At 41.8% G+C, this 22,390-nt stretch overlaps 1 protein-coding gene across 1 annotated transcript in view; it reads left to right on the top strand.

Moving 5' to 3' along the window:
* Positions 1 to 22,390, top strand: part of FCHO2 (FCH and mu domain containing endocytic adaptor 2) — a 216,302-nt gene that overhangs the window by 119,499 nt on the left and 74,413 nt on the right. The window contains exons 9-10 of the mRNA XM_073624347.1: positions 19,626 to 19,670; positions 19,775 to 19,847. Of these exons, the coding sequence (XP_073480448.1) occupies positions 19,626 to 19,670; positions 19,775 to 19,847 (118 nt within the window). The remainder of the gene's footprint in view (positions 1 to 19,625; positions 19,671 to 19,774; positions 19,848 to 22,390) is intronic.

The following is a 22,390-nucleotide window of genomic DNA, read 5'->3' as shown; positions in this document are numbered from 1 at the left end:
TGACACTGGGGAGGGAAAATGGCTAATTGGACCCAATTTGGACATTTTCACTTAGGGGTATACTCACTTTTGTTGCCAGCGGTTTAGACATTAATGGCTGTGTGTTGAGGACAGCAAATTTACACTGTTATATACGTTTTTTTTAATTATTTCCTATTTTGTACCTACAAAAGTGGAGTTACCCTTTAAGCAGTGGGACCAATTTAAGAACCAAGTGTCATAATTGGGGTGGGTGGAAGGTAATGCCTCAGCAGTAATGAGCTCAGAGAAGCGCTTGCTGACACACAGATTTGCCGTCATTACGCCAACGCTAAGAACCAGTGAGGGATAGTTCAGATTTTCTATAGAAATGGTGATGATCCCCCTTTTTCACATGGTCTTCATCCAAATGAGGGTAGAGACGGGGGGGGGGGGGTGTGAAGTGAGCATCATTTTACAGTCCTAAGCTGTTCGTTTTTATGTTTGTTAGGCCAGTGGGCTGAACAAAAAAAACAAAACAAAAAACTGATAGATTTCTCCATACACACAAATGAGATGGATGGAGGAACACCCCCTGGGACATTGTATTCTGAGAGTGGCACCCTACCTGTGTCAGAATACACTGATCGGTGGCTGAGAAAACATTTTAAACATGTAACTTTGACAGCAGTCAATCAAACAATCAACTTATGCCAAGGGGTGGCTGTCACACACTGATTGGAATTCGGCTGGTCCATGCTGAACTGGCCAAATTTCCATCAGTCTATGGCCAGCTTTACAGTTCCCTCAACAACCATTTTTCTTGGCTAAAGGTCTTCTGTCTGTTGGGAGCCCATGGGATAAGGTATAAGTCTTCATATCAGCCTAGCGCTCAAGTTACTTTCCATATGTGTTTTTTAATGTTTCCAGCCGTACAGTGGTGAAATATGAGGCAACTAACTATGGTTGCTAATTCTCTGCTCACTGTTTACCCTACAAACCATGTACAACATTTCACAAATTAGGCATTTTAGTTAAAGTGTTACTAAACCCACAACCGTAAAATCAGTCTATATATGCAGTAAATGAAATGAAATGAAAAAAATGCAAAATATTTATATATAGAATTAGTACAAAAATAACATTTCTGCTCCCTTCAAAAGAGTATGGTGCTCTTAGTGATGAGTGAAAAATTAAATACAGGGGGCGCTATACTTGGATAATATCTGTCAACTGGTTAGTAATTGATATACCAACCGATTAGGGAACATATATCTATATATATATATATATATCTATCTATCTATATATATATATATATATGATTAGTGAATCCCAAAAAGTGTAAACACATAAATATGCGAATAAAAAACAGGAAAAGCCGCAGCAACACATAAATATAAAAAAAATATATAAAGAAACTTCAGTCTTCCCAACCCATTAGGAAGCTGATATCTATAAATATATAGTTAATATTTCCCAAATGAGAGTACACACATAGATAGTGAATAAAAAGCACAAAAAAGTCCATAACACCACATAAATGTGAAAAAACTTCTATCTTCCGATTAGAACAGTGTCTTCCAGCAAAGATTTTGAGTCCTCCACCAAACTTTAAGAAAGCTGGGTTCACCAATAGTGAAAAAGATAAGTGATCTGCTTACCAGATCAATTTGGCTTATTTCCTGGGAAAGATAGTCAAACTGGCCTTCTGCAGGATAGTGCCTGCTCATATGGATGGGATGGATATGATAAAGACCTTCTTCCTCAGTGGTAAAGGCAGGATATACAGGAAAAGCAAGAGAACATCCATAGCATAATTCCGTTTTTTATTGATAAAATCAGTATAAATAATGGCTGAATGGCCTCTTACATTTAAAAGTGCCTTTCCCAGCACTGGGGATGCTGGCTTGCCAGGAAAATGCTGTGTGGGATGGCCTCGGTCCCACCTCCATGGATGGCGTGCGTTCCACCGGCTTGAACCGACAACCAGCCGGACCGGAAATTGCTGTTTACATCTTCAGGAAGATGAATGCAGATGTTTCTCCAGTATTTTTTTATAACATACTGCATTCATCTTCCTGAAGATGTAAACAACGAAACGTACTTCGAGACGGTACCTGGTCACGTTCTTTTACTCACGCAATTTCCGGTCCGGCTGGTTGTCGGTTCAGCCAGTAAGCTACGCATGGGATAATTGGATATTCCAACATGACAATGATCCAAAACACAAGGCCAAGTCGACCTGTCATTGGCTACAGCATTATAAAGTGAAGGTTCTGGAGTGGCCATCTCAGTCTCCTGACCTCAATATCATTGAGCCACTCTGGGAAGATCTCAAACGTGCAGTTCATGCGAGACAGCCCAAGAATTTACAGAAACCTTAGTCTTTTTGCCAAGGAGTGGGCAGCTTTACCATCTGAGAAGATAAAGAGCCTTATCCACAAGTACCACAAAAGACTTCAAGCTGTCATTGATGTTAAAGGAGGCAATACACGGTATTAAGAACTGGGGTATGTAAACTTTTGATCAGGGTCATTTTGGGTAGTTTCAGTTGTCATTATGATTTAAAAAGAGTAAACACAGTCGATTGATAATAAATGGCCTCAGCCAAACACTAACCATGAGTGAAAGAAAAGTTTTTGTGTTATTAATTTTCTCATTAATTTTCTCTGAAATGACCAAGAAATCATAAATTCTGCCAGGGTATGTAAACCTATGAGCACAACTGAGTGTGTGTGTGTGTATATATGTATATATGTGTGTGTGTGTGTGTGTGTATATGTGTATATATATATATATATATATATATATATATTTATGTGTATGTATATATATATATATATGTGTATATATATATATGTATATATATATATATACACATATATACACATACACTAGGGGTGCGCATCTTCACTGGCCTCACGATTTGATTCCGCGTTGCATCACAATTACAGCGCAAGTCCGCAAGTGCTCATGGTTTTCATCAAAAAAAAAATTCAAGTAGTCAGGAGAACTCCATTTTTTTTATTCTATCTGTTCTTAAGAAAAAAAGAGAGACAGCAGAGGAGCTCCAGGCTCTCTTCCAAAATACTAAAGGAGATGGTCAGAGACTGCAGACATGCTACAGGAGATGATCAGAGACTGCAGACATACTACAGGAGATGATCAGAGACTGCAGACATGCTACAGGAGATGATCAGAGACTGCAGACATGCTACAGGAGATGGGCAGAGACTGCAGACATGCTACAGGAGATGGTCAGAGACTGCAGACATGGTACAGGAGATGGTCAGAGACTGCAGACATGCTACAGGAGATGGTCAGAGACTGCAGACATGGTACAGGAGATGGTCAGAGACTGCGGACATGCTACAGGAGATGGTCAGAGACGGCGGACATGGTACAGGAGATGGTCAGAGACTGCAGACATGCTACAGGAGATGATCAGAGACTGCAGACATGCTACAGGAGATGGTCAGAGACTGCAGACATGCTACAGGAGATGGTCAGAGACTGCAGACATGCTACAGGAGATGGTCAGAGACTGCAGACATGCTACAGGAGATGGTCAGAGACTGCAGACATGCTACAGGAGATGGTCAGAGACTGCAGACATGCTACAGGAGATGGTCAGAGACTGCAGACATGCTACAGGAGATGGTCAGAGACTGCAGACATGCTACAGGAGATGGTCAGAGACTGCAGACATGCTACAGGAGATGGTCAGAGACGGCGGACATGGTACAGGAGATGGTCAGAGACGGCGGACATGGTACAGGAGATGGTCAGAGACTGCGGACATGCTACAGGAGATGGTCAGAGACTGCGGACATGCTACAGGAGATGGTCAGAGACTGCGGACATGCTACAGGAGATGGGCACAGACTGCGGCGGACATGGCACAGGAGATGGGCACAGACTGCGGCGGACATGGCACAGGAGATGGGCACAGACTGCGGCGGACATGGCACAGGAGATGGGCACAGACTGCGGCGGACATTGCACAGGAGATGGGCACAGACTGCGGCGGACATTGCACAGGAGATGGGCACAGACTGCGGCGGACATGGCACAGGAGATGGGCACAGACTGCGGCGGACATGGCACAGGAGATGGGTACAGGCTGCGGCGGATATGGCACAGGAGATGGGCACAGACTGCGGCGGACATGGCACAGGAGATGGGCACAGACTGCGGCGGACATGGCACAGGAGATGGGCACAGACTGCGGCGGACATGGTACAGGAGATGGGCACAGACTGCGGCGGACATGGCACAGGAGATGGGCACAAACTGTAATGCAGAGTTGTGGTGTGATGAAGGCACATCAAAGACAATTCTATGATATGGACTTGTGTCACAGCGCCCCCCCTCCCCCCCTGTACTTACATGCTGCTCTGCCGGTGCTGGTGGCAGCCTGTAATGAGCAGGGTGATCTGCCTGCTCACCATCTCCCCCGATCTCCATTCCAGCCACATCTCTCCTGAGGTCAGCAGGGAATTCTCCAGGGAGAGTGCGTAAAGCTGTTATTAGTGTGTGTATATTCCGCTCATGTGACTCTCGGTCGCGCCTCCCTCCTCTCACGTCTCTCCTGATGTCAGCCCCGCCCGCCTCTCTTCTGACCTGATAGCTCCAGTCAGTGGGCGGGGCTGACATCAGGAGAGACATGAGAGGAGAGAGGCGCGGCCGAGAGTCACATGAGCGGAATATACACACACTAATAACAGCTTTACGCACGGAGCGCTCTCCCTGGAGGGGGCGGGGCAAGACATCGATTTTTCGGGTCGCATGCATCGATGCCGCATCGGGGACACCCGAATCGCGATGCATCGATGCTGCGATTAATTTCAGCAGCCCTAATATACACCATATTTATCGGCGTATAACACACACCCCAATTTAAGAGGGAATTTTTTTTAAATAAACCACTTTGAACCAAAATAAAGGTCAGTGAGAAACAATGCAGCCTGATTAGTGTCCATCTGCAGCTTCAGTGCAGCCTGTTTCTGTTTCCATCTGCAGCCTGTTCTGTGCCCATCTCTCCCATCAATGCAGCTCACCATCTCATATGGTTTACACTGTCAGGGCAATAAGGATGTGGAACTCTCTTCTGCAATTGGTGGTGACTGCGGGGAGTATTGATAGTTTTAAGAGAGGGGCTTAGATGTGCATCTTAAGGAACACAATATACAGGGATATGGGAAACAATTAAAGACACTGACACCTACACAGGTTGAACTGGATGGACTATTGTCTTTATTCGACCTTACCTACTATGATATAAAACAAAAAGGTTCCTCCAAATAAACTATTTGAGAAACAAGTCTACATAGTATCTTGAGTTTAAACCAGATGGTGTTCTGGATTGAAGACTGAAAATCCACCAAACCTCTCTTTCCAACAGTTTGCGGTGGAAATCTCCACCCCTTGGTGGCTTTCTGACTTTTTCCAGACCACAAAATGAAAAAGATCCCATCTCTCTATACTGTTCATATTTAAAATGTCTGGAGATATCGGATAGACCCTTGTCCTTAACATAGGAGGCCCCATGGAAATGCTCACTGATTCTGATTCTCATAGGTCTAGTTGTACAGCCAACATATTGTAATCTACAAGATGTACATTTTATTAAAGTGGAAGTAAACCCATTGATGTAACAGTTTCAAAAAAACGTTACATTCTCGGCATGTGTCGGGAATGTATCTGTCACATTGGATGTGCTCTCAGCCAAACTGTCAAACCATCCAATGGCTGGAGTCAATAATTGATCACATGTGCAGCACCATGGCAGCTGAAAATTAAACAGAGGCCAAGATGGCAGCTTCCTTGGCTGAAAACAATGGGAGGGTTTACTTTAAATTACATTGTTCCTGCAATTGACAAAATCTTTTATGATAAACTCTCTGCCAGTCACAAAAGAGACAGCAGTTTTGTGGTTCCTGGCATGTTTATCACAAAAGCAGCAGGTGCTAGTGTTACAGGGCTATGATCCAGTAGCACGCAACCAAATCCTTGTATGACGAAATGGACAATACAAGCTAGGAGACAAAACGCTGCCCAGGGTGCTGGCTCGACGGCTAGAGAGTCTACAGACTTCTTTTAAATGAAGTCGCAATCCGCAGTGGAATCGGAAGTGATGTGCGGCTTTGAAATTGCGCTGAAGTAGAGTGATTTCAAATCCGCAAGTGTGAACCAGGGCTTGCGCACCAGCAGCAATTAAAGGAGAAGCCTGACCTTTTTAGGCTGGGCTTCGCCTATGGGTCACAGGAGTGCAATTTGTTTTGCACTCCTGTGACCTGTTTTTAGCAGAGTGCGGTCTGAAATCTGCTCTCCGCTGATGTCACTGGAATCAGTCCAGGCAGTGCGTCATCCCGACTTAGGAAGTCTGGATCCGCCCGCTGCCTGGACTTAAAGGCGTCTCGGCCTCTTAGCAAGCCGCTGAGAGGCTGAGACAGCCGCTCCCCTCCTCAGCTCAGCGCTCCAGTATGCGTGGAGGAGCAGAGCAGGAGAGCTGCTGATTGACAGTCAGCAGCTCTCCGCCCCGGGAGGTGAGAGAACCGAGCCATCGGCGGCACAGTTCGGCGGCTCGGTTCTCAGTGAAGAGGCGGCGGGGGACAGATGCAGCATCGGTCTGATGCTGCATCCACCTAGGTAAGTATGAATCTACAAAAAAAAAAAAACTACCCCATACTAATCTTTTAAAGCGGGGGTCCACCTATCTATTGTTTTTTTTTTTTTTTGGAGTTCATTCACAAACTTTTCTTCTCATGATTATCTACTCGCATGTTCTGTGTAATAAGTCCGCCTGTGTCCAATTTCGTTGTAAAGAATAACTTATAAAATTCACCGAAGGCGGTTTCCATCTTCATTGTGGGCATTTGAAGCCCACAAGCATGTATTTCCTGGATGCGGTGAATGCTGTGCTCCCAGCATTCACCGAGATGTTGTGATGACGCTGTTGCACAGTGTATGCTGGGAAGCCTGAGACTAGCTCCCAGGGGACTGTGGGAGGTCTGGGAGAGGCTAGAAACACGCCTACTCCCATGGGAGGAAAACCAGGAAGTGCTAAGAAGATTAGAAAAAAAAAAGGTAATTACGGCGATTTAAATTTTTTTACACAGCATGTCAGCATCTAGGCAAGGAAGAGAATGCATGGAGATAATGTTCAAAATTTGGGTGGAACCCCGCTTTAAGTATGCGTAATTCAATGTATTTAGCCGTTAGGTCTAAACACTGTCAGATGGGATGTAGGGAGTACTTAGTACTATGCAGTTATTGACTTTCAGAATTTCATTTTCAGTTAATGATTACATAGGATGTTTGCGGACCAGAGCAAGAGGGTAGGCTAGTGTTAAAAGGCAGAAACAGAGGGTGCCTGCAATTGGGTTGGGGGTATCTTTCTATTTTGTTTGATTATGATAAATATGTTTTAAAGCAGAAGTCCAGGAAAGAGCAGAAATTAACATTATACCATTTACCAGCCAAAGGATTTGTAATTCTGTATAATCGGTCTTATGATTCAATTGTGTATTTAGCTATTTGCCACTTAACTAAGGCTGGTTGTATGCAATTTTTTTGGAAGAATTATTGAAACTTTGACTATTCAGAGGTATAATTGAATAAATATTCAATGGTTATGCTGCAAATGGAATCGTTGATGAAAAATTAAATTTGAGGTGTTGGTCAGAAAGATTTTCCAACTTGTTAGAAAATAATTCTTTGTAGACGATTGTTTTCACAACATGTTAATGGCCTGTACTTCTTTTGTGCTATTGTTGCATGTAGGGCAGCCCATTGAAATGAACGGGTTGGACCAAATGCACAATAATAAGAGCGCATGGTTGTACCTGTGTATGTGTTGTGTTTAAATCACCCAGGATTAGAATGGTCACTCTAAAATTAAAGATGGTTTGGTATACAGATACAGTATTATCTATAATATAATTTCAATAAAGAATCTCTCATGTGTAGCGATGTAAAAGTTTCCTACAGTGTCCTTTCATGAGCTTCACTGGTTAGGAAGTTGATTGTGTGTAGGAGATATAGTCCTCAGGATTTATTTAGGGACTGCGTTATCTTAAAATATTAAAAACTTTTACCTTGATGCCTTCATTTTGTCACTGTTTTTAACCTTTGGGTTGACTGGCACTTAATTGGCTTTTTCTTTCATTCGGTGTTTTGCACCTAATGTGCAGTAGGGGGCAGACACAACATGTGTAATACTTCATAAAGTACTCCCATTGGTATAGCCTTGGTTCTACAAAGATCCATTTTTATTATGTATTCGCTGACAATGTTAGCCAACGTGTGTCAGTGCATTTAAATATTTTCTATTGTAATTTTGCATGAAATGTTTATTGGTGAATATGGTTACAGTTCATGAGTTCCTTTGGGTTCTTTGGTGGCTCAGGAGCCTTCAGCTTAAAAAATAATCTAGTTCAAAAAGTACATTTTAATCCATCCACATATGGACAAATTATCCTTATTTCAATAGTTGAACTCAGGCATACCATGATTATTCATGATTAAGGATTCCATCTGACTAAAAAAACACCTTATTTGCTCTGGCACAAGCTTTTTTAAAGCTCAACTTCGGATAACTAAAACGTTCTCTCTTGCAGTAGAGCTAAGCATACGCTGAAAGAGTAATAGCTTGCTTTGTCAAAGTGAGAGGAGAAACCATTTTACTACTTGATCCTCCGCACTCCCCTGGCAGATGACGCTTTCACTTGCTCTGGCGGTGGACAATTCATCAGCATTATAATGTCCAGTGCAGGGCTATGGACCCTTCCTTGGTCTAGATGATGTCAGGACCCTAGACTACTGGAGCTTGTGGGAGAATAAGCCATGGGGAGGAGCAGAGGATTTGGTAAGTAAATAAACTTTCTTTTGTTGTCCTAGACCAGTTCTCTCCAAATGTTTGAAACAAGGGGCCAGTTTACTGCGCTTCAGACCTGACAGGGGCCGGACTGTGGCCAGTGGGAGTAGAAAATGCCCTGACATCTGTAGGAGTAAACAATGCCATAAGCTTGGTGGTTAGTGGGAGTAAAAAAAAATAACATCATTGGTGTCCGTGGGAGGAATAGTGCTGCATAATTGGTGTCCGTGGAAGGAATAGTGCTGCATAATTGGTGTCAGTGGGAGGAATAGAGCCGCATAATTGGTGTCAGTGGGAGGAATAGAGCCGCATAATTGGTGTCAGTGGGAGGAATAGAGCCCCATAAATTGGTGTCAGTGGGAGGAATAGAGCCCCATAAATTGGTGTCAGTGGGAGGAATAGAGCCCCATAAATTGGTGTCAGTGGGAGGAATAGAGCCCCATAATTGATGTCAGTTTGAGGAATAGAGCCCCATAATTGGTGTCAGTAGGAGGAATAGAGCCCCATAATTGGTTCCCCAAGGGCTGGATAAAGACAAGCAAAGGGCCACATCTGGCCCGTGGCCGCAGTTTGGAGACCCCTGCCCTAGACCAAATTAAGCAACAGGTTTCAAAAGAAAACCCATTACTCAAATAGCTGCACGATTCTGGATAAAATGAGAATTTTTTTGCTTAGAGTAAAGATCACGATTCTCGGCGTAACATCTTTCACATTATACAAAAAAATTGAGCTAACTTTACTGTTTAGTTTTTTTTTTTTAATTCATTGAAGTATATTTTTTCCTAAAAAAAAATTACTTTTGAAAGACCGCTGCACAAATACAGTGTAACATAAAATATTGCAACAAGCTCCATTTTATTCTCAAGGGTCTCTGCTAAAAAAAAAAAATACAGGGTATATAATGTTTGGGGGCTTCTAAGTAATTTTCTAGCAAAAAATACCGATTTTACATTGTAAGCAACAAGCGTCAAAAAAGGTTTAGTCTTTAAAGTGTTACTAAACCCGGTAATATGAAAATAGTTTATCTGATATACAGAGCATTAACCCCTTAAGTTCTACAGTTAGTATAACAAGCATGCTATTCTGCATATACAGACAGATTTTACTGTTGTGGGTTTAGTAACACTTTAAGTGGTTAAACTGACCTCATTTACAGAAAGAAGTTCATTCCTTTGATCTAAAAGAACCAGAGATACATTGTTTCTCTTTATCGCTGTTTATAAACATTTGCTGGCTGAGTTTTTTCTTTTTCTTTTGACAGCTGAGCAGAGAATGGCTCTGCATTTGTTTAACGTGAATCGTGGTAATGCTGTATTAAGATCATGAGGGGGGGTTGAATCGCGATCACAATTTTTTAACAATTAATCGTGCAGCTCTACTTACTCTTGATATTTCCCCAGTTCTGCTGAGTAAGCTTTCTTCCATGCTTGCTAAACAGTGCATTTTGCCTCAATCTTTCTTACCAGTGTACAAATATCCAAAGTATGTATATCCAATAAAAATGTAATTAAAATAGAATTCTAAATCTTTGTGTCCTAGGACAGGAATCTGGGTGTTTTCTGGTGATGCTGGATGTCATTTTGTTCTGTACAGTCATCCCACGTGAAAAGGATGTGATGCCTTTGAATGAGCTCTTGGGAGAACATGGGCTTTGAAAAAAAAAAAAAAAAAGCCGTATTGATTTTGTTGTGGATTGTTTTTATATTGAAACACAACTATTTTTTTGCAACCAAAGTCTTCTTTCTACAAAAAATTGGTTCCCGCGATGGAAACAAAGTTTGCACTCAACTTTACAAACTTGTATTTTGCCAGTTAGGTCTCCATTTTCATCTGGCAGGATGGCAGGTGCAGACCTTGTGTTATGGAAAAGGTTCATTGAAAATAATGTATGCAATATGGAGTGGCTTTAAAGAAGAAAGAAACCCGTTTCTAATATCTATTAACTGGAATGATTATAGTTTGAAATTTTCACCTCATATCAGCAAACAGAGGGTTAATTTCTTGAATTTGGATCACTATAGAAATTAATCGTATTAGGACTAAGACGTATAGGAAGTGAGTAGATTGCAATCCTTCATACCAGCTGCCCTTTATTTAAATGGTTAATGAACATATCTAAGAGACAGTATATGCATTCAAGATGAAATTGTAGCAAATGAAAGGATTATAAGGAGGAAGCTGAGAATGACAGCTCGGTTTGTAGAAAAGGGATATGAAAAAGAAATTGGAGGTGGAAGTAGAGAAAGTTGGACAGCTATATAGGGGTAAGTGGAAGACTAAAAAAAAAAAAGAAAAAAAAAAAAAAACGAAGAATGCCCAAAATTCTGAAATGGGCTTGCCAATCATTAAACTTGGGTATAATGCACATCTAGTGAGACGCATAGCCTTTAAATATAGGAATGTGCTTAAGGATGATTAGCTCTTGTGCTAACTCTCTTACAGAAACCCAAGTTAATTTTTAGGCCTGATACAGACTGTGCATTTATCCCCTGTGCATGAGACCCCAGCGTTTTCATGCGGGCAGAAGCCAGAGGCACACCTTCCAGCCCCACTGATGGCAGCCTGTAAAACATTGGGAGGCTTAAAGCTGTTGCAGCTGGACAGTGCACCAAGTGGTACTAAGGTTTAGGGCAGTATGTGTCCACGGACGAATGCCAACAGGGGGGCAGGATTTGGATTTAAGGAAGAGATCTAAGTATTTTTTTTTTTTTTTTTAAGCCATAATAAAGTTGTTTTTATGAGGATTTAATGTGGTATGGAGGTGCAAGTGGAGGATGATTTAAAAAAAAAAAAAACACTCACACAGTAGATCTGCAGCATTCCTTTGAAACGGTAGGCGATTCTTTCAGAAGTGACGTGGTGGTTGTTAGTGTAACGTCACCCACAGGTTGGATTCCCACTGCTGAGCCAGTGTACTGCCAGTCAGAGTGTGACCACACTTGTTAGCTCTACCTCTCTTTTTAGCATCATGATTTTCTATCCTAGGACCCAAGGATTTAATATCATATGTTTTTATTCGGTCTACTTACTTTATGACCACTGCTAGAAAATGATTGATGCAGAATGGTCTAACACAGAGAAACTTTTCCAGTTTAATTGGTGAAACATTTTAAAGTGTATATATGGTCAAAAAAAAATCTGGCATGAAATTTGTTTTCTAGCATACTTGTTTTAACCCTTTGACACATGACTAAGCCAGCCTATTTTTGAAATTTGGTGTTTACAAGTTAAAATCCGTATTTTTTGCTAGAAAATTACTTAGAACCCCCAAACATTATGTATATTTTTTTTAGCAGAGAATCTAGAGAATAAAATGGAGACTGTTGCAATATTTTATATCACACGGTATTTGTGCAGCGGTGTTTTAAACGCAAATTTTTGGAAAAGGGACATTTTCATGAATTTTAAAAAATCCAAACAGTAAAGTTACCCCAATTTTTTTGTATAATGTGAAAGATGAAGTTACGCCGAGTAAATAGATACCAAACATGTCACGCTTTATAATTGCACGCACTCGTGGAATGGCGACAAACTACGGTACCTAAGAATTTCCATATGCGATGCTTTAAATTTTTTTTACGGTTACCAGGTTAGAGTTACAGAGGAGGTCTAGTGCTAGAATTATTGCTCTCACTCTGACGATCGCGGCGATACCTCACATGTGTGATTTGAACACCGTTTACATATGCGTGCGCGACTTCCGTATGCGTTTTCTTTGCTGCGCGAGCTCGCGGGGACGGGGGCGATTTAAAAAAAAAAATTTTTTCTTATTTATTTTATTTATTTTAAAATTCATAAATTGTGTTTAAAAAAAAAAAAAATTTTGATGACTTTTATTGCTGTCACAAGGAATGTCCTTGTGATAGTAATAGGTGATGACAGGTACTCTTTATGGAGAGATCGGGGGTCTAAAAGACCCCCCATCCCTCCTTTACACTTCAAAGTATTCAGATCGCCGAAAACGGCGATTCTGAATACTGTGTACTTTTTTAAAAACGGCGCCACTGGCAGCCGAGTAAACGGGAAGTAGGGCTGCAACTAACGATTATTTTCATAATCGATTAATCGGCCGATTATTTTTTCGATTAATCGGATAAAATCATAAAAAAAAACGTAATGTGCCCTTTTTTTTGTTTATTTAAAAGTAATGATAAAAAAAACTGAGTGTTATACTCAAACTGCAGAATAACAAACGTTTAACATTAACATTGCACGACTTTGCAGTAGTACAAAAACAACAAATATTCTGAAAAGAGGTGAACTATAACTGTTCAAGAAACTTTGCGTTTGAATGTAAAAAAGTTAACATGTTAACATGCTCGGGGCTAAGGCTGGCTCTCTTTTTACAAACGATGTTGCCTGCAGCAGAAAAGAGGCGCTCTGATGGAGTGGAGGTGCCTGGGATGCACAAGAAGGATTTAGCAAGTTTTGCCAAAGTAGGATATTTATCTTGGTTACCCTTCCACCAATTCAAAGGGTTTCCCTCCTTCGGAAGTGGCTTCTCAGCAAAATAAGCCTGCACTTCATTTCGGACTTGTGTGTGAATATCCTCCTCAAGTTGCCCCTCTTCCTCTTCACTGCTGCCCCCAGACTCAAGGAGTATGTCAAGTAGAGAATGAGATGCTGCAGATGTTGAAGGCTCAGCATCTCTAGTTACAGGCGATGTGGTGGTCATTTGCTGCTGCATCACCATCTCCCTTCTTAAAGCAAGTGCCTCTGTCTGTACTTTTGCCTGCACATTTATGATCTGTTCTGGTGATAAAAATTTTTGTCTTCTAAATCGTGGGTCCAGGGCAGAGGAAAGGATTACGGTGTTTGGGACGTCTTCAAGGATCCCCTTCCATCTGCTTTGAAGTTGGTTGCAGTGGCTTGGAAGCTCTTTAGCGGAGATGTTTCAAATGAAGCTCCTTCATTGGACCGCAACAGCCTCTTTACCAATGCAGGCACGGATGATAGGGTAACATATTCTTGGCCACTCATGAATACAGTGCAGCATTCAAAGGGCTTACGAGCAGTGGAAAGTTCTTCAAGAATACTCCACTGGTCTGGTTTTAAGTCCAGATAATGTTTGCCCCTTTGTGTAACTGATGGGTCAGACAGAGTTGCAGTTACCGGCCACCTTTGTTCAAGGAGTCGTTCAACCATATAGTAAGTGCTATTCCATCTTGTGCTTACATCTTGAAGAAGCTTGTGGTCAGATGTACCCATTTGCTTTTGTTTCTCCTTCAATTTGCTGCTGGCTAGCTCACTTTTTTTAAAATGTTCAACTAGTCCTCTTGCAGCACTAACGGCTCTCTCAATTCCGGAATTCTTTAACGCAGCACTGATCACCAGTTGCAAGGTGTGTCCAGTGCAGCGGATACTGGCCCAGCCATGCATGTCCATCAGGATTTTCGCAGCAGCCACAATATTTGCACCATTGTCATGCACAATGGCAATTATTTTCTGAGCCGGAATTTCAAATTTTTCAGTGACTTCCTCCAACCATTCTGCAATATTTGCTGCTGTATGTCTGTCTTCCAGAGGCATGGTAGTGAGGCAGATAGAAATCATCTTCCAATCCTCCGCTATGTAGTGGCATGTAATGCCAAGGAAAGCCTCGGTCGCTATACTTGTCCATATGTCTGCAGTAATGGCAATTCTGCTTTCATTAGCGCTGATGGCATCCTTCACATTCTGAAATGCCTCCTGGTACTTTCTCTCCACTAGTTTGGTAAAATGGGTTCTTGATGGTAAAGTATATCCAGGGTTCAGTACACTGATCATGCTTTTAAATCCTCGGTCTTCAACCATGGATAGTGGCCGCATGTCAGTGACTAGCATTTTCACGACAGAATCTGTAATAATTGCTGATTGTTGGGGAGTGCACGGACGATTTTGCTGCAAAAACTCTGTCCTGGTGCGCTGTTTCTTTCTGCAATGAAAAAGATAATATGAATGATTAGTATGCAGGAAAAACTATTTCTGTTTAACTCTATATATCATTTGGGTTTAACTTACCGTCCTGATGTTTCGCCATCCTCTGTGAACCCCACGTGTTTCCGTTTCATGTGCTCGTTCATTGTTGTTGTGCTTCCGTGCCAGGCAAGTTCCGTTTTGCAAAGTTTGCAGGTGACCACCTTCTTTGCAGCATTTAAATTAAAATGCTCCCATGCCTTAGAAGATTTGGGTCGCACACCTTTTTCTGAGGTCATTGTGTCAGCAGCACCCTCTGCCATTTTTATAATGCGTTTTTTTGCAGCTAGAAGTTAAAAAAAAAAGTGCGGAGACGGAGTGCAATTAATATTATGTATTGTACAGTTTTTATATAAATAAATGATTATTCATTATTTATATGCACTGCTATTCCTCCCAGGAACACCAATAATGGGGCATTTTTCCTCCCGGGAAAGGCAATGATGGGGCATTATTCCTCCCGGGAACACCAATGATGGGTTGCTGCTATTCCTCCCAGGAACACCAATGATGGGGCGCTATTCCTCCCGGGAACACCAATAACTGGGCACTATTCCTTCCAGGAACACCAATGATGGGGCACTATTCCTCCCGGGAACACCAATGATTGGGCACTATTCCTCCCGGGAACACCAATGATGGGGCGCTATTCCTCCCGGGAACGCCAATAAATGGGCACTATTCCTCCTGGGAACGCCAATAAATGGGCACTATTCCTCCCGGAAACACCAATGATGGGGCACTATTCCTCCAGGAACACCAATGATGGGGCACTATTCCTCCCGGGGACACCAATGATGTGGTACTATTCCTCCGGGAACACCAAAGATGGGGTACTATTCCTCCGGGAACACCAAAGATGGGGTACTATTCCTCCGGGAACACCAATGATGGGGCACTATTCCTCACAGGAACACCAATGATGGGGCACTATTCCCCTCCCCCTCCCAGGAACACCAATGGGGCACTCTTCTCCCCCTTCCAGGAACACCAATGGGGCACTATTTCCCCCATCCCAGGAAACCCAATGGGGCACTACTATTCCCCCCCCCCCAGGAATACTAGGATGGGGCACTTGTCATAAAAATTTATCATAGTGTACTGTGTGTTTGTTTTTTTTACTGTTGGCTACCTTCCCAGTCAGTGTGTACAGTGCAGCTCGCCAGCTCAGCTCCCCTCACAGCTGCTTCTCGCCTCTCTGTTCCCTCGAGGCAGCAGCGGGCGGGGCTGAGATCAGTGGGGAGCTGACGTCAGAGGAGAGGCTCAGACGCGCGGCGCGGACGTGCCTCGTCATAGGGCAGCGCCTTGTATACAGTCGGACGTGCGGCGCGGACGTGCCTCCTTATACAGCGGCGCCTTGTACACAGTCGGACGTGCGACGCGGACGTGCCTCGTCATATGGCGGCGCCTTGTACACAGTCGGACACAAACGTACTGTACATTTTATATATATATATATATATATATATATATATATATATATATATATATATATATCTGTAATAAATAAATACTATCAACCAGCTAGATTATCCTCATACTGTTTTAGATTTTAGCTTGCTACTATGGGCACCAAAGGTTTCAGTTTATAAATGTCCTTCACAGAAAAAACATACTATCAATGAATCCAAGAACATTATTTTTTAATTGTCAGCATTGTAGCCTGTGGTCCGGACCACGTTCAGTTAGATCACTTCTCATACACAGGCATTTATGAACATGACGTTCCTAACCATCAATCCAGGAAAAATATAATGTACTGTGTGTTTGTTTTTTTTTTTTTTTTTTTTGCTGTTGGCTACCTTCCCAGTCAGTGTGTACAATGCAGCTCAGCTCCCCTCACCGCTGCTTCTCGCCTCTCTGTTCCCTCGAGGCAGCAGCGGGGGGGCTGAGATCAGTGGGGAGCTGACGTCAGAGGAGAGGCTCAGACGTGCGGCGCGGACGTGCCTCGTCATAGGGCAGCGCCTTGTATACAGTCGGGCATGCGGCGCGGACGCGCCTCGTCATACAGCGGCGCCATGTCGGACACAAACGAACGGAAGGTGCGGATCAACTAATCGATAATGAAAATCGTTGACAACGATTTTCATTATCGATTATTATCGATAATATCGATTAATCGTTGCAGCCCTAACGGGAAGTGATGTCATGACGTCGCTTCTGCGTTTACAATTTGAAGGCTGGAACGAAGCCGCCCAAAGCTTCGTTCCAGCCCGCCCCCAGCCGCCGGAGGCATCGAATTGGTCACCGAGCCTCCGGATCGACCGGGAGGCCCGGTAAGAGCAGCGGGAGGGGGGGGATGTCCCCTCCCGCTCCTCCGGTATAACAGCCGAGCGGCTTTTAGCCGCATCGATTGTTATACACGGATAGCCAATCGCCGGCTCTAGACAACGGTACCGGGATGATGCCTGCAGCTGCAGGCATCATCCTGGTATAACCCCCGAAAACCGAGTACGCACATCTGCGTACGGTCGGCGGGAAGGGGTTAAAGTGGACATTCACCCCTTACGCTAACTTTTCCTCTATTGGTTCCTCCCAGCTTCTGCTTCCAGAATTGGAAAATGTTTAAGGCTAGGTTTACACTGTCGTGTCATGATCATACATTATTAATAGGGCTGCAACTAACGATTGTTTTCATAATTGATTAGTTGGCCGATTGTTTCGATTAATCGGTTAATAACCTTAAAAAAAAAAGTGTAGTGTATAATTTAGTTAAATATGTAAAGTTTTTTTAAAAAAAAGGCAATTTATTCTTAAATATCTCTATGCAGTGGTAAATATAAATAACCAACTATATGGTTAGGGAGCAAAATATCTAATCCACTCTGAGAATAACAGACAGAAGAGATATACTGTATATACTATTAGAGGAGAGATATACTGTATATACTATTAGAGGAGATATACTATTAGAGGAGATATATACTGTATATACTATTAAAGAGTGAATCTGGTAAATATCATCAGACTCGGAGATCAATTTTTTTTTTTTTTTATTAAAAAAAAACAATATCTTCCTTCAAACATAAAGGCATTTTAAGAACGTTCGTTCAATTTTCTAATCGTTAGTGGGGGTCAAATTGATGTTCATTTTCAACCACAGTGATGGGAAAATTTGGAAATAGAAAACTTCTCGGTCAAAGGAATTTTCAGACAGTGTATGTGGTTTTCGTTCAGAAGTTACATTCATTTTAAAAGTGGAATGTTAAAAACAGGTGAAAATTTCAAACAACATTCTTTCATTCAGCGAATGTACAAAGATTTTTCTTCTGAATATTCTCGTCTGCAATTTTATGCATGTGGCCAGCATAAGGCTCAGTACACACCTATGCAGTTTGCTTTTGATCTGTTTCTGCAGTGCTTGTTGCGCACGTGATTTTGCTGCGATTTGCTTTTTTTGCATTTTTTTGGGCCAATTTGTTGTTGGGCAGATTTAAAAACACAAATTGCTGCAAAAACACATTACATGCTTTTCTGCAGCTTCTCCATTGAAGTATATTGAACCAACTAGCACCGTTTTGTGTTTAAAAAAAAAAAAAAAAAAGTCCCCGACCCTTTCCAAATACACAGCGGCTGAAAAAAGCATGGATGTGAACGTGTCCCATAGGAAACCATGTAAATGAACTGTAGTGCATTTCTACAAAAAACACATAGACGTGAACCAGTTCTAAGACATTTAGTAACATAATGGGGTTAAAAAAATAAAATTAGCCCTTTATAGTACAAAAAAAAGCAGATCGCTACTGTAAGGGGTTCATTTTTTTTACTGTAGAACTGTGAAAGTAATATTTACAGTAGCGATTTGTTGCTCTTTTTGTACTATAAAGTGCTCATTTTAGTTTTTTTTAACCCCATTATGTTACTGGCCGATTAATCGATTATGAAAAATCGATTATAATTTCATAATCGATTAGTTGTTTCAGCCCTTCTTATTAAATAATGCGACCCTCCATATAAATGTAGTCACCTGTACATAGTGAAATCCCCCCCAGGGAAAGAGCACTCTCTCCAGCCTCTCATCCACAGAGACACTAGGAACTTTGCTGTCAGTTGTCACCATATACATCCGCAAGCACAGTCCTTAAAGATAACACCTTTCTAACTTAGTTCATCAGTTCTAATCAGAATGTAACCTGGGAAATGTAGTCTTCACAAGGCATGCTATGTTTTACATAAAGTAGCTGGAGCGAGGATGTGGATAACATACAGAGAACAGAAAATAGAGAAGGTGACGGTGGAAGATAGGCAGCAATCAGAACCTAAATAGACATTTTTTTATAGTAAGAAAATGTTATCTGTGCCTAGCGTTTGGGGGTTAATATGGTGCTGATTTCTTATAAGCTAAGGCAAGGCATTGATCTCCTTTTAATTAACTGGGGTCAGTTCTCCGTTACGCTGAGATTAAGAATTGAGTGACTTGAGGCGAGCAGTAACGGATTCAATTTCTCTGGACTGGATTAATGTAAGATTGACCACTTTCAGTATTGCAGCACCTGGATACACTGTTATTTATATTCCTTTAAAACAGGCTTTTATCAGAATTATTAGAGTGCTGGTCATTAATCAGGTTTTTACTGAGCTTTAGTGTGGATGTTGAAATTGTGATGGTACATTCAGAAGGAAAAGCAGTAAACAAGACAAAGGTACCAATACTGTAGAACAGAAAACTATGAATAGTGTTGTCACCTTCTTTATGTTAGCCAGCCTCTCAATGCAGCAAGGGTGGTTGCATCATGTTTCATAAAACTTTGGGTTCATTAAACAGTTCTTGTATGCTTTTCTACTTTGCAAGAGTTTCTCTTTAAAACTTTTTTTTATTACTTTCCTTAAGGTCTCATTGAGTTTGAAGCATGCAACACAGCCATTGCAATAGAAGGTGAGTTATTCTGAGTCTTGATTGTGAATTGAACCAGATGGTTTTATAACACATTGATTTCCTCAATCCACCACAACTGAAATTGTATCTGTAAATGTTCCCAGGATTGAGGACGAAGAAAAGAAAGCCATTTGGGCTTCCAACAATAATCAAGAAGGAGAAAGATACAGAATCTGTGTAAGTATTGTGTTGTGAGGGCATTTCTGCAAGAAAATAGGACCATTGTTGTAGTTATACGTTATTAAGTATTTGCAAGGAAAATAGGTTTTTACTATACTTCTGGCACATTTCAAATTTCATATCTTGAATATTGATTTATGAAAGAGCTTCCGTGTCTCCCAGAACCTTTGTGGTAATAAAGCTTATCTCACAAAGTTCAGTGATGCTATACATTCAATGTTTTTAGTAACAAAGTGCAAAACCTCAATTGGATTAATGCCCAGCAGTGGGATAAGTGCCCCTAGCTCTTCACCAGTGATTAGCTGATAAGAATGAACACATTACTTTTGGCGGGTGATAAAAGCAGGTAGTGTGTCTGCGTTCTTGTCCATCAGACAGCCAGCTCTGTGTGATCTGGTCCAGTGGTGGGTTTCAGTCTTATGATTATTAGTAACTGGAGCCACAGATTGTGCGTTATGCCCCCCCACTGAAGAAAAGTATTTTCGCTGTATACTGTTTATGCTGTATACAGCACTCCCAAACCTCCCCAAAGATTTTGCTTGCAGGACTTTTTCTAATGTCCCGCAAGCACACCATCCGGGTATGAAAGCAGCCATTGCAATGAATGGGAGGCAGGTTTCAGGTGCTTTACAGGTGCGATTTCTAGCACTAAAACGCCTGAAAACTGCCTCAGTGTGAAAGGGGTCTGAGAGTTTGCTTTCACATAACGAAAAAGAAAAATCAACAGAGGGCATCATATACGGTCCACAACAGACCAGCAATCCATTAAAAGTATAGGTCTGAAGGGAATGCATGAATAATAACAGTAAGACATCTGCAAATATCAATAACAGAGTTTAACCAAAATATATATTGAACTGTCTAACTTTGAAAATATCAGCCAATGGACCCTATCCCAGAAAGGTCCAACTGAGGCCCATTAGAGCAAAAGTAAGAGGGGTCCTGAGGTTGTCACTCCCGTGGATTGGAGCATACCGCCATTGTCAACATTGGGACACATTAAACTGTTATAAGGAGTCTTCTCGCGAGTGCCAAGGCACCCAGACTGCATTATGTTGCTCAACTGTATCGGTGAGGCGAGCAGTAAGTGACTTCATTATCTCCACGTTTTTGTACAACTCAATGGAGGTTGGCGGTGTTTGCCTTTTCCATTGAAGAGCCACAAAGCATCTGGATGCCGTTAGTACATGACGCGTTCATTTCTTAGCAAGTCTAGATAAAGTAGTAGGAAGTAGCCCTAATAGAAAGACCTTGGGACAAAAGGGAAGGTTTGAGTCAAACAATCTTTGAAGAAGATCCTGTACCAATCTTTAGTAGGGTTGGCATTGCCAGTAGATATGAAGCAAGGTACCACGAAAGTAGTGAAATCTTACTGCCATAATTCTGTACTCTATTCCAGTACTCATTCAACACATACAACAACTGACTTGGGATCAACAGACCCACAAATAAACAATAGTGCTATGAAGCTTGAAGAGTTCCCCATGTAAGGAGGCACTCTAGTTGGGAAGATGTCCCTCAAATTAAAGTTGAATTAAAGCCTACGTTCACCCCTAGGAACAAATTACACACGTATTTAGTATATAACAGGCAACTTGTTCGTAAACACCTCTTCTTCTCACCCCCAAGACCCCCCCCCTCCCCTGTCCTAGCTTGCAGGAGTCCTTACCCCAACCCCCCCCCCTCCTCCACACAGCTGCTTGCTCTGGAAGTAATAGATAAATTACAAATTCCAGTTTCCACTGCAGCAGACACACTTGTAGCTCTCAATGGGCTGCATGGACTGTAGTCGGCGCACTCTCTGAGTCCATTGACACTTCCTCCAGTGTTCTAATTGAAACCCCGTACAGAGGAGAGTCACGGACAGAAAGCAGGAGGAACAGTCTGCAGGAGCCTGACATTGCACCCATGATCCACTAATTACAGGTGCAATGTTTTGCAGGCTTCTGTGGAAAAAATAATAGATGCATGTTTTTTTCCTGCTTTTTTTTTCTTCTATGTGAACTTGGCTTTTAAGCTGTATGATTCATACATTCCAACCACAGGCTGCAAATCTTATGATGTTTCCCCAGCATGAATGACTTAGGCTTACCATACACGTTACAATCTGGCTATTTCATCTTTGTACAATCAATTCTATATTACATAGATTTGATAAATTTGAAGTTCTACCTAATATCTCCAATAAATTTAGATTCAATCAAGCATGGCCTTGAGTTACATTGTGTTCTAAAGGAGATTGTAATAAGTTTGTGGTAAGCTTTAGACAAATTGGTTTGTATTTTGGCAAAGTCTCATTGAGCAGCTTCAGAAGGAGGAATGATGAAGGGGAGAGGATAGCTTTACAACCTAAGAAACTAACCCACAGATCAGCCATAATTTTGTGATCACTGGCAGGTTAAGTGAATAACATTGATTATCTAGTTACAATTGCATTTGAAAGTCAATGGGATATAATAGCTAGCAAGTAAACATGTTGTCCAAAAAGTTGTGTTGAAGGCAGAAAAAATGGCATTACAGTTTATGTATCGGGCTGCATA

The sequence above is a fragment of the Aquarana catesbeiana genome, linkage group LG01 (assembly GCF_042186555.1).
Source record: "Aquarana catesbeiana isolate 2022-GZ linkage group LG01, ASM4218655v1, whole genome shotgun sequence".
NCBI lineage: Eukaryota > Metazoa > Chordata > Amphibia > Anura > Ranidae > Aquarana > Aquarana catesbeiana.
The sequence above is the reverse complement of the archived record's forward strand: the minus strand, read 5'-3'. Positions and strand labels throughout refer to the sequence as shown.